This window comes from Cyprinus carpio, chromosome A16 (assembly GCF_018340385.1).
Source record: "Cyprinus carpio isolate SPL01 chromosome A16, ASM1834038v1, whole genome shotgun sequence".
In the NCBI taxonomy this organism is placed as follows: Eukaryota; Metazoa; Chordata; class Actinopteri; order Cypriniformes; family Cyprinidae; genus Cyprinus; species Cyprinus carpio.
The window spans coordinates 18699423-18713547 of record NC_056587.1 but is presented as its reverse complement, the minus strand read 5'-3'; the positions used below and the strand labels follow the sequence as shown (position 1 = coordinate 18713547).

Below are 14125 nucleotides of genomic sequence, written 5' to 3'. Positions count from 1 at the left end.
GTGTGTGTGTGTGTGTGTGTGTGTGTGTGTGTATATTTTACCTCTTGGACCAAATAGACTAGAAATGGACTAGGATTAGATTTTATTATATATTTATTAATTCAATAAGTAAAATTGTGACTAACATCTATAGTATAGACTTCACAGAAAATAATCACATATAAAAGAGTTTTGTAGGCTACTACATTTTCTAAAATATGTCCCTAAAATAAATGTTTAGTTTTGTTGGCTATTGTAAGCAAAATTAAATGTTAAATTAATGTAAGTTTGATCTGTTTTCAGTAAAGTGCGTTTGTATTAATTCATTAAATTAGTCAAAATCAGGCAAAATTCAGTAGTGATCATTTTCTGCACGCAAACGTGCTGAGCTCTAATTTATCAAAGCAGGTGAGTCAAACTACTGACGTGGATTTTTCTGCTAAAGACAAAAATAACCTTTTGTTTGTTTATAAACCATCTCTTCTGCTGATTACATTACTACGATACGTGACTGCAATCATTGCATCCTTGTGTTAGGATGAAGACTTTCATCATTGTAATGGATTGTTACTAACTTCTGATTGGTTGAACAGTCCTTTTTTGGTTAAAACAAAAATCTCACACTTCCACTGGTGTTAATCCATATCACGACATTGGATCAAATAGACTTATGTAATTTTTCATTAAACAAGCAAAAATATGACACAGTTTTAGGTTAGAGGATAGAATTAAATCTATTTCAAGTGTTTTGTATGTGTTAAACCTAGAGAAAACACATCTGTGTATAAGTTAAAAACCATTTAGTTACTGATACATAGTAGTCCTTTTTCCATGTGACTTCATCTTCAAGGGTATAAACTGATAAGATTTCAAGGGTCAGGGATTGACCTTTAAGATTAAGATTTAATCTAAGATTTCTATCGAAGAATTGAATCTAAGAATCTATTAAGATTTCATCTTAATAAATGGTTTTATGATAAATATTTTATATAAAAATATATTTATCATTCCAGACAAACTGTGAGCAGTATGGCATAAATGCAGATTTGCCTGTCGCGAAGAGTGTATTTTTTAAAAAGTTGAAACATTCATGAATGGAAAAGTAGTTGCGTTGTTTTTTCTTTTCTTTTTTTTACCAGCTATTAAGCAGTTTGGTTATTCAGCAAGTTCGTGTTTTCTCTTAATTCATAACCTCTTGCTGCGCCCAATTTATAAACTATCAGTCCTTAAAGGGTTATTCCACTGCAAAATGAAAATTTTGCCATTAATCACTTACCCCCATGTAGTTCCAAACCCGTAAAAGCTTTGTTCATCCTTGGAACACAATTAAGATATTTTGGATGAAAAACAGGAAGGTTGAGACAGTCCCATAGACTGCCAAATATATAAAAGTGTCAAGGTCCAGGAAAGTATGAAAAGCATCGTCAGAATAGCGGTTGACGTACAATCTTCTTCGTTTTCAAAACAAAGCGAAAATACATGTAAAAAACGTATCCTTGTGGCGCAGCTAATACAGAATGCGTACTGCTCAGATTTGTCAAAATGGCACTACACTGATTTGGAGAGACACAGAGGAGAGGAATTGTTGAATAAAGTTGTTATTTTTGTTTTCTTTGTGTACAAAAAGCATTCTTGTCACTTCATAACGGTACGGTTGAATCGGTTGAGTATTCTGACGATGCTTTTCATACTTTCCTGGATCTTGACACTGTTATTTATTTGGCAGTCTATGGGACAGTCTCAAGCCTCCCTGTTTTCATCCAAAATATCTTAAATTCTGTTCCAAAGATGAATGAAGCTTTTATGAGTTTGGAACCACATGGGGGTAAGTGATTAATGACAAAATTTTCATTTTGGAATGGAGTATACCTTTAATAGTATTTGAAATTAGAATTAGCATATCTCAAATCGTCATGTCGTTTGACACTTTAGTCTTTGCAACTTTACAGATCTTCTTTATTCACCAAGAGCTTGTAACACTCCAAAGAGAAAGGAAAAATTTAAATCGCATCATATGACCCCTTTAAACTGTTATTATGTTACACAATCAAAAGTATGTACTTTCTTCACAAAATGAGTTCATAGGCTATTCTTAGAAGCAGCAAAAGCTATCTATAAAAGCAATATTAAACTTTAAATTTTGCTGTAGTACTGAATATCAGGTCACCTCCGTACAACAGCTAACCTACACTTCATAAATCATAAAATGTTAAGCTAACTTGTAGCCTACGTTAACTTTAAGTAAACTTATATGTGTTCTTCTGTTTGTTTATTTGTCAGTTATGTATTAGTATTAGATAAAGTATATTCTAGTTAGTAGTATGATATAAATAACTGTTGATTAATGATTACTTAGGCCTATAGCCACTAAAAATAAATTATAGCCTATTAAAAAAAAAAAAAATCAGATTTAATAAATAATTTATTCCCGTTTTCCTATATTCATGAACGTGTGTGTGCATGTGTTTTTTATCTTCCGCACATTTTTAATCATCTTCAATAAAATGCAAGATCGTAAGATAAAATATCTTCCTCCATCAAGTGTCAGGGGACCGCTGGGCTTGTTTCATCCGGCGCGGAGGAGGGGAGGGCCGCTGGCGTCTGGGCGGCGGAGCGCGTCTCCGCATCCCTGTGCTTCCTCATCTGAATGAAGCATTGGGAATTTGGAGTCAGATCCTCCAGATAACTAGGTTCCTCTCTGTCTCTGTCATAGCATATAAAACCACGGGGAACACGTTGCCTGTCAGACTCCAAGAGACGTGCTCTGAAAGAGATGACTTCAAACATGATGATGCTCAGGCTGTGTGGGCTCCTTCTTATATGCTCAACACTAACAGGTGAGCAGGGATTTACTTTCCTAATCTTTGAGTGTAATTTCATTTCTCTGTTACATATTGACTTGCTTTTATACAGTGGTGTCCAAAAGTGTGAGACCACATTGGAATGGGGTTTATTATTAAAATTACATTTTAAAGTATATTGTTTTATTTAAAGTCTTCTCCCATATTGGTGTGCTGACAGTATCATTTGTATTGAAATGAATTGCATCAGAAAAATATGCACAATTTCAGAAATTTTTATATAAATATAGCCACATTATTATTTGTTATTTGGAAATATGGGATTTGTTATACCATTTAAATTTTAAACAAAGCAAATTTAATTATGTTGCATTTTAATTTAAAGTTTTTACTCATATTTCTGTGCTGACAATATAATTACTGTTGAAAATTTTATATTACATCCTAAATATGAGCATTTTAATCTCAAGTGTACATATACATTTTAATAAAATATAGTTTATATATTATAATTTATCCTGTTTGATGTTACCTCCTTTTTATTTGTTTCTCTTTTTATTACTATTATTATTTATTTTTTTATTTGTTTCTATTTTTATTACTATTATTATTTATTTATTAATTTGTTTGTTAACTTATTTTTTTAACTGATGCCTTTTTCTCTTGCTATGAAAATTGACATGGCATAAACCAGAGGATGAATCAATCTACATTTGACACACTATTTCAATGATTACAGATCAAAATATATAAAAACAAAAAAGTATATGAAGATTACTTACAATATCGCTTTGTTTCCCTTTGAAAAAAAAGCCATTACATTGTTGCTCTCTTCTTTGTTTCTTAACGTCTTTGATCGCTATACAGGAAGAAATATTGCTTTGCAAGGGAAGCTGGTCATTTCCAATGTCCATTTACTCTTTTCCTTGTCTGCAAGCCAATATTAGTAGCAGAGCTTCTCTTTTCCTTGTCTGCAAGCCAATATTAGTAGCAGAGCTATTTGTGTTAGCGATGCAATAAAACGATTTGAACATGAAAACAAAAATAAAAATGGGCCAAACCATTAAAACCCCCCCCCCCGCCCACCACAGCCCACTTGTTATTTAAAACTAAAATTCATTTTAATCTCAAAAAATTTAATAAAATATAGGTTTTTTATTATAAAATATGGTTCCATGGAGAACTATTATTATTTATTTATGAATTTGTTTGCCTTTTTTAACTGATTGCACCATTAAAACCCACTTGTTTAAAACTAAAATTCTTAAAAATTTAAGGTTTTTTTTTTTTATGTGGTTTTTGCTGAAATGTTCTTTGGAGAACCCTACATTTTTGGAAGAGTGTAAAGCTCGCTGTTAATAATTTGTGATTATGTGTTTCCTTTCACTTTAGATGCTAAATTAGACATCATCTCTAGTGCCCAAGATCTGAAGGTGGGAAGCAGCGCTCTGCTCTTGTGCAAAGGTTAGTGTGTTTAGTACTAAGAACTGACTATTTGACACAAACAATGACCCCAAATTATATCTGTACAACTAATACACATATAAATGTCTTAATATCATTGCATTAGCTGCAAAATATCAAACTAAGTGCAAAGAAATGATGCTATTTTTTAAACAGATGAGTGTATCAGTTCACCTCAAATGTCAACATTTTTTGAAATTTTTATAATTTGAAATCCAACAAATACTTTTTTGTAGGGTTTTAAATATCATACAACAATCTCTAGTCTAAAAATGTTTAATATTGCAAATACAATGTTACTTTCATAAAATAAACAAGGTGCTGTTTTTGTTGTTAATCTGTGAAATATTACAATATTGCATATTAAGTAAATATAAAGTATTACAATAAATATGAAATATTACAGTATAAATTGTAATATTATCCATATATTGTAATCATTACAAGCACGAGTTATTGCTGCCTACCACATGTTGTTGTGTCTGCTTAACTGAATATTTGACTTTAATCAGCTATTATAGTATAGATAATTAATACCATATGGACATTCATACACTCATCTATGGCTGATAACAGAATACTTCCTTATTGTAACATTGAAACAAGTTGTTTTTGTAAAGCTGCTTTGAAACAATAAGTATTGTGAAAAGTGCCATACAAATAAATTCTTTTCTTTTCTGTTGCGTGGTTCAGCTGATTCAGAGGGAGAAATTAGTTGGTTAAAAGATGATGAAGCCATTGATGAAGATCGCCATGTAGTCGAGAAAATTGATGAGTCTTCGGGTAAACTGAACTTGATCAACCTTGAATTAGAAGACGCTGGAATATATACCTGCGTGTTTGAAAATGATCATGGCACGAGTAAGAAGAGTAACTACAAGATCTATGTCTACCGTAGGTTCCCTTCTTCTGGTTCCTGAACACATTTATTTGTGAATAAATTTTGTGAATGATTCTCATGTGAAATTTTGTCCAACCATCAGAAACACCAGACTTTGGCAACACACGGACGTACCATGAATTTCTGGTGAACCAGACAGTGATCATTCCCTGCGTGGTGTCTGGGAAGCCTGCGGTGGAGATCGACTGGTATCGGAGCGATCACATCGTGAATGATGACGGTAGGGGGGATCGACATGCTGCAGGCCCTTCTGCTCTTTTATGTGGTATGGGGTCTTCTCACCTTCCTAGCTATCAGTGATGCCTGTAGATGGCAGAATGGCAGTGCGATGGCGATGGTGGACGATCCAGCGATGGGGTGGGAAGGACCTGTGCAATCGTTTTCTAACCGATTTGCAACCAAATCGAGAGATGTTTCTTGCTAGTGATCGGGAAACATCTGTGAACAGTTTGTAGTGTGTTTTTGCTTCCTGTCTGACAGAGAGGCCAAAAATAAACAGCTCCAAAACATCGAGCCCTGCCCCATTTCAAGTAAACGCCACCATTGACAACCTTAATGGGACAGTTCACCCTAAAAATGAAAAGTCTATTATTATTTACTCACATTTCTCCTTTTGTGTTCCACGGGGTTTGGAATTATATGAGGGGGACTTAAAAACTGCTCCTTACATATTTCATGGCACTTTCAATGCGAAATGTCCAGTGATTAGTGCTAAAATCCAACTGATAAATGTGAATCTGGCAACATTTTATTATGTTCTGTGTTTATGTATCGCGAAAAGCGCAATTAGTTTTATATCGAAACAGATGAGCGTGAAGGGCGTGGATGCTAATATGTTAACATGAACACTGCAGTGCAGCTGCAAGCGTGTTCAGTTTTATCCGAAACAGATGAACGTGAATCTGGCAATGTTTTATAACATTTGTGGTTTAATGTATCACGGCAGTTGGGACTATGAAAAGTTCGGTGAATGGTTTTTCCAGTGAGCCTGTTTTGCTAAATAATGATACAGTTTTTGATTTTGGGGTGAACTGGCCTTTTAAGAGTGCGTGTGGGCTTTTAAAGGCTTTGTCTCATCAATCTAAAGTAGTACTATTGCATCTTTGACATTCCTCACGCTCTGCCTTCCCTCTTCTCTTTGTACAGGACAAGGTCATTTCAGAATCCTGCCAGATAGGTCTCTGCAGATTCTGGGAATTAAGCAAGAAGACAGTGGAACCTACACTTGTAAAGGCAAGATTAAGGGACGCACCATAGTAAGGGAGCTCCAGATCTCTGTTGTTGTTAATGGTGAGGACATAGAGGAATGAAACATGTTTGTTCTTAGTGTTGCCTGGGTGAATATGTCCTCTTACTGTCTGCTTTAAACATCCCATTCTCCAGAGCCACCGACTGTCCTGATTAATCAGGAGGGAATACAGGTTTCTGCCGGACCCAACACCACTGTGTCTATAGCCTGCCTGGTCAAAGGAGTACCCACTCCAAATATTTCATGGATACTGTATGTATATCAATATAAAATGCTATAATATTTTGTATATTTAGAGCTTTCCCTTTGTCTCTTAGTTGTTAGTTCTCCTTCCATGAGAATATTTGTGTTGTATTAATGAAAAATAGTGGCAAACAGACTGTCTCTGCATCTTTCCCCTCAGCCCTTCCCCTTCTGATGACTCCCGTTACAAATTCAACTCTGATAAGAGTGAGCTCACCATCTCTGCAGTGACCAGGAGTGATTTTGGAGAGTATGTCTGCATAGCTACCAACAAGATCGGGGAAAACAGCGCCACGTTTATTCTGGAAGTCTCAGGTAAAACAAGGCTCTGGAAACATAAAAAAGAAGTGATGCATTTGTACATTGCTGAAAGCGCAGAGGCATCACATGAGGGCAGTTAGTCTGCATTAATTTGTTTTTAGTCGCTATACAGTAACAAAGTTTAACGTGATGTCAAAATTGACCCCATCTTAATGAATGTTTACTGTTCTAATGAAAGTAAGTTTTGGCAGTTAGCCTACTGTATGTTGGTTGTAAAATGTTACATAATGTATTTTTTTGGATGGGAACACCCATTTTTCATGATCCAATCAATCAATTCATGAAGATTCAATAAAAGATGACCTTTTTTTCTGAATATCCTGTTTCCCTTCTTAAGTCAAATGGGTTGTGAAAAGTGTGTCATCCTGATTATAAATTGCAGTGAATTTATGTGTTTACAGCTCAACTCTACTTTATTTCCCTTTCTTGGAAATTTTGTTTAGCCAAAGATTTATTCCAACAAAACATTTAACTTCTTGAAGTCAGGTGTTTACTATAGTCACAAACACAGATATGGGGAATTTGGTGCCATGCAAGCATCAAATTGACACTCTCCAATGGACCAAACCCAAACAAAAACAATTTGACTCTTTATTACATGAATATATTTCCACAGTAGTTATAAATTTATGACTCAGTGTATATTTTGATATTCATGGTTTAGCTGTTGAATATAGGTAGGTTATTCTATTGAAGTTTCCTACAGTGGTTGGCTTATCAGTCAAGGATTTACATTCATTTTTTAAATTTTTCAATTCATTTTCAACCATTTTCAGAGCATCCAACTGTAGTTTTGGATCAAACCAAGCTGACAGTTATTCCAGGAGAAACTGGATCTGTGATCTGCAATGCCACGGGACATCCAACTCCAAGCGTACAGTGGTTCAGGAAGACTACCAGAGAACAAATGGTGAGAAACATCTAAATTTTAGGTTGCAATTTCAAAAAAACATTTTGGAAATATGTTTAAGACAATAAAATCTTGCTTGTGTTAAGATAATTATTTTTATAATTGGATTGTAATTGATGTTGGTGGTGGCGACGGGGGATTCTGTATCTACAGGAAGTTTGATCCACACTCTTCTCTTTGGTCTTAATTACTTTTTCCTGTCTCTTATTGTCTTTCCTGTTTGCATGAACATGTATGGGCAGATGAATGTGGAGGGATCTAAACTGATTCTTGAAAATGTAATGCCCTCTGATGGCGGCTTATACTCCTGCACAGCCAGCAATACGGTGGGAACAGCCACTGAGGACTTCCAGCTGATAAGTAAGGCTCTTTTAGTGGCTTCAGTAATGGTGATATTTTTCAGTTTGTTGGTATTTTTAAATCCTGCATAAACGTTTAATATGGCTTCTCATTAATAACTTCTGTTCCTCTCTCTCAAAGCCTGGCCTGGGACACCCACTAAGTTCAGTGTGGCCCTGGGGCCCTCATCTTCTGTTCTCATCCAAAGTGCCTCAGTGCAGGATGGAGGGTCCTCCATTACCGAATACATCCTTCAATGGAAGAAACCGTCTGAAGACACCTGGAGTCAAAGCGCTGTCAAGCCCACAAGTAAATAAGTCACTCAGAGAAGTTAAGTTTATGATTTTTTAATGTTTTTTTAAATTCAAATGTGTGATGAAATGCTTACATTTGTAGATCCTCTGGTGATCACGGGCCTTGAGCCGTACACAGAGTACTCCATTCGCTTTGCTGCCAAAAACTCTCACTACCAGGGGAACTTCTCCACAGAACACAAGATCTTCACACAGTCCCAACGTGAGTATCAGCATAGTTGTCCTCTGTCTATTCACTTCATCCGCTTCATATCCACCTTTTTTTATATTGATAGCTATTATTAATATTGATGTGACTTTTTTATGCTATTGGCAGGCCAATTGGAATCTGGACACAAATAGTTGATATATCCTGTGCTGTGACATTGCATAAATTGGCTTTAATAAATTGAGAGGCTACATGAAATATTTGTACTTTCTGAAAATGTAAAATTAATTTGTCACACCATAGGACCTTTTGGACCACTTGGATCTTGCCATTGGTTTACTGGCCCAATATTATTTTTAAATAATGCAAAGACATTTTAGCCAGATATTTTAATAAGATATTTTATTGTAGTTGATTCATGCTGTCATTCTTGTCATGCATCGGTGCCTGTTTGCTCATCACATATGTTCATGATATGCTTCCGCTGTCCATTTTTCCTCTAATTGCCACCTGCTTGATGATGACCATTCTCCATGCATTACAACCTGCTCCTGGTCCCGGGGCCATCCATTGCCTTATTCTGACCTTCCTTTGTAGATGGTAAATCAAAATTTTGAATGCATACATCTCCAGTTGATAGGCTAAAACACATGCCTAATTGTTTACTGTGATATAGACGTGTGAAAGTGAGTTTACCTGCATGTTTTCAATGCTGAAGAAAGCGAAAACAGAGAAAATCACTACTTCAGCATGAAAGCATGAAATGTTGGTCTGCCGCTCTCGCACATCTATACTATAGTGAATAATTTTGGAGCTTATCCACTGGATTGTCAATTACTTAATTATGATCCAGACATTCTTTGATAACTTTAATATAATACAGAGGTCAACAGTGAAACATCAAATGTAGTATTCTTAGATTAACTAGGGTTGGGTGATTTACGATCATTTAAATGTGCTTTTTATTTGACCAATGACTAGTTTTGTAAGAAATCACACACAATTTCTTAAATTTAACAAAAAACATTGTTAGGGTTGGTAAGTTTGATTCATTTCTGTGATTCAAAATTCTGATTCAGTGATTCATTCTTCACATCTTACATGTGTTCATTAAATTAATTAGTGTAGAAAACATGCAGTCTAACTATATCTTTACTGTATTTAATCTTATGCATTAAGCATTTTAAATCATTTTAGAAATGAGCTATTAAGCAAAACAATATCTAAACTACCGTTCCAAATTTTGGGGTCAGTAGGATTTTTTGTGTGTGTTCTTTTGAAAAAGAATCCTGCAAAAAAAATTCAAAAACTATTACTTTTTCCACAAAAATATTAAGCAGCTCAGTTGTTTTCAACATCAAATCGGCACGTTGGAATGATTTCTAAAGGATTGTGTGACACTAAAGACTGGAGTAATGATGCTGAAAATTCAGCTTTGACATCACAAGTAGAAAATAAATAAATTTTAAAACATATTCAAATAGAAAACAGTTGTTTTAAATTATAATAATATTTCGCAATTTATCTGTTTTTATTGTATTTATTATCAAATGCAGCCTTGGTGAGCATTATAGATAATAATGAATAATTATTTTAAAAATAATGAATTAAAATTTGTACCAACCCCAGACTTCAGAATGATAGATATTAAATCATTTGATGATAAATATCATTAAAATAAAATAAAATAATAATAAGCACAAATTAATATAATAAAATCAATTTAAATCAAAATCACCCAGCCCTAAGATCAACCTGTTACACTGTTTCTTTGTTCCCTTTATTTGATGTTTCTTTTTTCCTTCATTTAGGGGAACCCGACAGCCCTATTCTGTCTCTGAGTGAGAAAAAGCTGGACACAAACTCAGTCTCCATCCCTATTAAACAGCTGAAAGATGGAGGCTCTCCTATCCTACGCTACATTGTACGCTACAAAGAGGTCAGTCTGAAGTCCAGCCAAAAACTTCTCAATTTATCTCACCAGTATACGTATTTTTCATGTTGTTTAAATATGTGACGTACAAGCCATATATCTAAATGTAAAATGTCACTCGTTTGGAACAGAACAATGAGAATGAGGAATGGACTAAAAAAGAAATTCCTGGAAACTCCAGAAAAATCCAGCTGAATGATCTCCAGTACAATGCTAACTATCAAATGGAAGTTTATGCAGTAAACCACAATGGCTCCTCCAGCACTTCCAAAGTTAACTTCACCATCCCACAACCTGGTAGGATTGATTAGAGAAAGTGCTATAATATTATGCATTGTATGTTTAACAAATACTTCACCCTTTTCACTCTTTAATGATATGAATTGATTTCTTCTTCTCTTGCAGTCAGTCAGCCGGCGTTAGGAAAAGGAGGTGTGGTGGCAATTGTAATGGTCATCTTCTTGGTGCTGATGGTATCAGTAGATGCTTTCTGTTGCTACACCAATCACTGCGGTCTGCTTAATTTCCTCGCTCGTAAACTATTTGGACACAAAGTGTCAGAGTCTAAAGGGATGGATGAAGAGGCCAGTCATTCCACTGGGTAAGACAACTTCATCCTCAAGTGCCCATGCTGTAGAGAAAGACAAAAGGACTGTTCTTTTCTGTCCTAGTTTTCCAACAAAGAACTATTGTTTGTACATAGCGTTAGTTTATGGTGATTGCATATAGTTCTTAAAAGAAATAGCTCAGTCCAAAATTGAACCCCTTCTTGTAGGAAAACAAATTTTAAAAAAAAATCCTACAAGAAAGTGGATGCAAAACGTTCCAAAATAGACAGAAAGCACAATAAGATTATCATAAATGAAGTCTAAAAGACTTCTGAATTCATACGATAGCCTTCGTGTTAGGAAAGTCCTCACATAATTTTCATTTTTTCATGCACTTTACACATCATAAAAGTGCAAAGATACTTTATTTTGGTGCAGAAGTGTAAATAATTAAATGGATTTGAAAAAAATGGATTTGACTTTATTCATCACTGTTATTGGAATTTTACATCATAATGGCAAAAACATAAATAAAACTTCACAGTCAGATTGTATAAAGTTCAAAGTAAAAGTTGAGACATACTTATTAGGATAATAGAGGATTTTTACCAAATTTTTTAAAGTTAATTAACATTAACATTTTTACTAACATAACAACCAAGATAAATTAATTCTATAAATTAATTAATTAGCAAATAATAATAATAATAATTTATGATCATTTTGAACTAACAAACCAAGAGTATATATAAACAAAATTATTAATAATAACTCAAAAAGCACATAAAGATGTTTCTTAGGAATTAACCTTATGAGCTTTTGATGTTATATCTAAGATGGTGTCTAAGATTTTTAAACTTAACCTTTTTCTTTCTAAAAAATACATTTTAGAGCTTTGCATTTAGACAGATTTGCTGTTTTATGTGTGATTCCACCTCCCTAAGCTTCAGTCCTCATGTGTCTTTTGATACAGAGACGTGATGCCACGAGGCAGCATCCCAAAGCTTCAGTCATCCAATGGGGCAGTGAATGGCATTCATTCAGAGGTCACGTGTGACAAAGCGCCTCTTACCAAATTCGAGTAGGTGCCAAACTCAAAGGGATGAATGCAGCTGGTCATCAAAGCTGTCATTCACAAAAAATGGCATGTGGGCTTTATGTTATGCAACCAGGTTTAAAGGAATAGTCACAACCCAAACTGCTTATGACATGCATGCAAATGACAGTGCATGGTGATTTATACTGCCTAGATCCCAGTAAATAATCACAGAATTTTCATCTTTGGTGAACTATTGCTTTAAATTACAATTTAAATTGTTATTCCTACTGCCATTTTTTAACTCTTGTTTTACAATTTTTATTATTTTCTCTACTATCCATTCCCCCAGAAAACAAGTAAAACAATCCAGAAAGCAGCTTCTGTATTTTCCTCTATCACATGCATTGTAGAAATAATGAGATATTCTCTCTCTCTCTCTTTCTTTTTTTGTAGGAAGAAACCAGAATCTGGTGATCGAGCAGCAGAGGCCTAGAGGAAGATATTATACAGGACACAATGCTATGATTGCTAAACATTGATTTGTTTGTTTGAAACACTTCAGTGGCCCAACATGGCTCAACCAATAATGTGAGTTTTGGGGCGGGACAATCTGTTTGTCCGACCAATGACAGATGGGGGAGTGTTTGAGAAACCTGTTTGAACGATATAAAACTTCATACATGTTATATTTCACATTTAAGTGATGCAGTCTGGAACAAATATGCATGCATCATAAAGGACGACTGTTATTTGCAGGAAAACATTCAAGTCCCGTGTGATTTAGATTATGTTTGTTCTTAAATTGTGATTGTACTAAATGTAGGATGTAAAGGAGTGTGATCCAGCACTGTAAATACTGTACGTGACAAAAGCTGCTTGAGCTGAATGTAGTTCAGTAGTGAGCAGATAAAAGCAAAATGCAGCTAAGTAGAATATGATGATGACATGTTAAAGTATATTACTGACACAATGGGAGCATAATATCATAGCATAATGACATCACTAATGTTAATTTATTGCACATCTAACATATGCTTGTAGCTTGTATAAAATCTTGATTAAAGGAACAGGTGAAAGAAAGGACATCCAATGGACTTGGAAAGACATGTATTTTCAGTTTTATGTGAACGATAATTGATAATTATTTTTGTAAAGATATATTAAAAAAAAACATTTAATATAGATATAACTTGGCATTTTATTTGTTTCAACTTTTTTTTCAACATTGCATTTTATTTGTTTCATAAATGCACCAAGTTTGAATGTTTTAGTTAAGTGATGTTAAATGTGGATGTAAATACAGATGCATGCAAAAAGATGTACATATAGATTTATTAATTTTTTTTTTATCTTCTCTGTACATTGTATAAATTATTTCTTTAATGCTTTTATACTCATTGTAATGTGTGACCCTATAGTAATGTTGTACTCAGTGTAAATTTCTTCACAAATATAAACATTTGATTCTTTTGAATAAAAAGAGAGAAATTTCAACAACAGCTGCTTGCTCAATCTCATTATTCACAGTGCTAAGATTCATTCACTCTTTGTAACTAAGAAGGCTGTAGATGATCACGGTGTCGCCCTCTTGACTGATGCAACGTGGTCTACAAAACAAAAGAAATGTTTATATGTATTAGACAGTCTTTTATTTAAAATAAAAAGGTGTTTAAAAATAATATACTAATAACATTCTTTATAATGAAAATATAAAGATATGATATAAAAAATAAAAAAAAAAATTATATACGTACATATTACACTACAAATAATAGCAATGTGTCCACAAAAGAAATGTTGAAATTACTTCAAGCCAATTTAATTCAACTTAAAAATTAGGGCAGCAAGTTATGCCTCGTTTTTTTTTTTTTTTTTTTTTTTTTTTTTTTTTTTTTAAGAAGCCTGTTGATGCTCCTTCGATATCTGAACCTTCCTG

General features: G+C 34.1%; 1 protein-coding gene across 3 annotated transcripts; it reads left to right on the top strand.

Annotated features, from left to right (window-relative positions):
• Positions 1 to 2679: 2679 nt before the first annotated feature.
• LOC109087778 (neural cell adhesion molecule 1-like) lies at positions 2680 to 13688 on the top strand. 3 transcript variants are annotated; one of them, XM_042773123.1, is made up of 17 exons: positions 2680 to 2816; positions 4173 to 4244; positions 4938 to 5138; positions 5228 to 5365; positions 6292 to 6435; positions 6529 to 6646; positions 6798 to 6952; positions 7735 to 7868; positions 8111 to 8228; positions 8349 to 8516; positions 8604 to 8723; positions 9267 to 9269; positions 10481 to 10608; positions 10734 to 10899; positions 11008 to 11203; positions 12124 to 12231; positions 12643 to 13688. In XM_042773123.1, the coding sequence occupies exons 1-17, from the start codon at positions 2753 to 2755 to the stop codon at positions 12680 to 12682; spliced, it is 2073 nt and encodes a 690-aa protein (XP_042629057.1). In that variant the 5' UTR covers positions 2680 to 2752; the 3' UTR covers positions 12683 to 13688. The 3 variants fall into 3 exon arrangements, with proteins under 3 accessions (XP_042629057.1, XP_042629055.1, XP_042629056.1); XM_042773121.1 differs by having other exon boundaries at positions 5228 to 5410; XM_042773122.1 differs by lacking the exon at positions 9267 to 9269 and having other exon boundaries at positions 5228 to 5410.
• Positions 13689 to 14125: the final 437 nt, after the last annotated feature.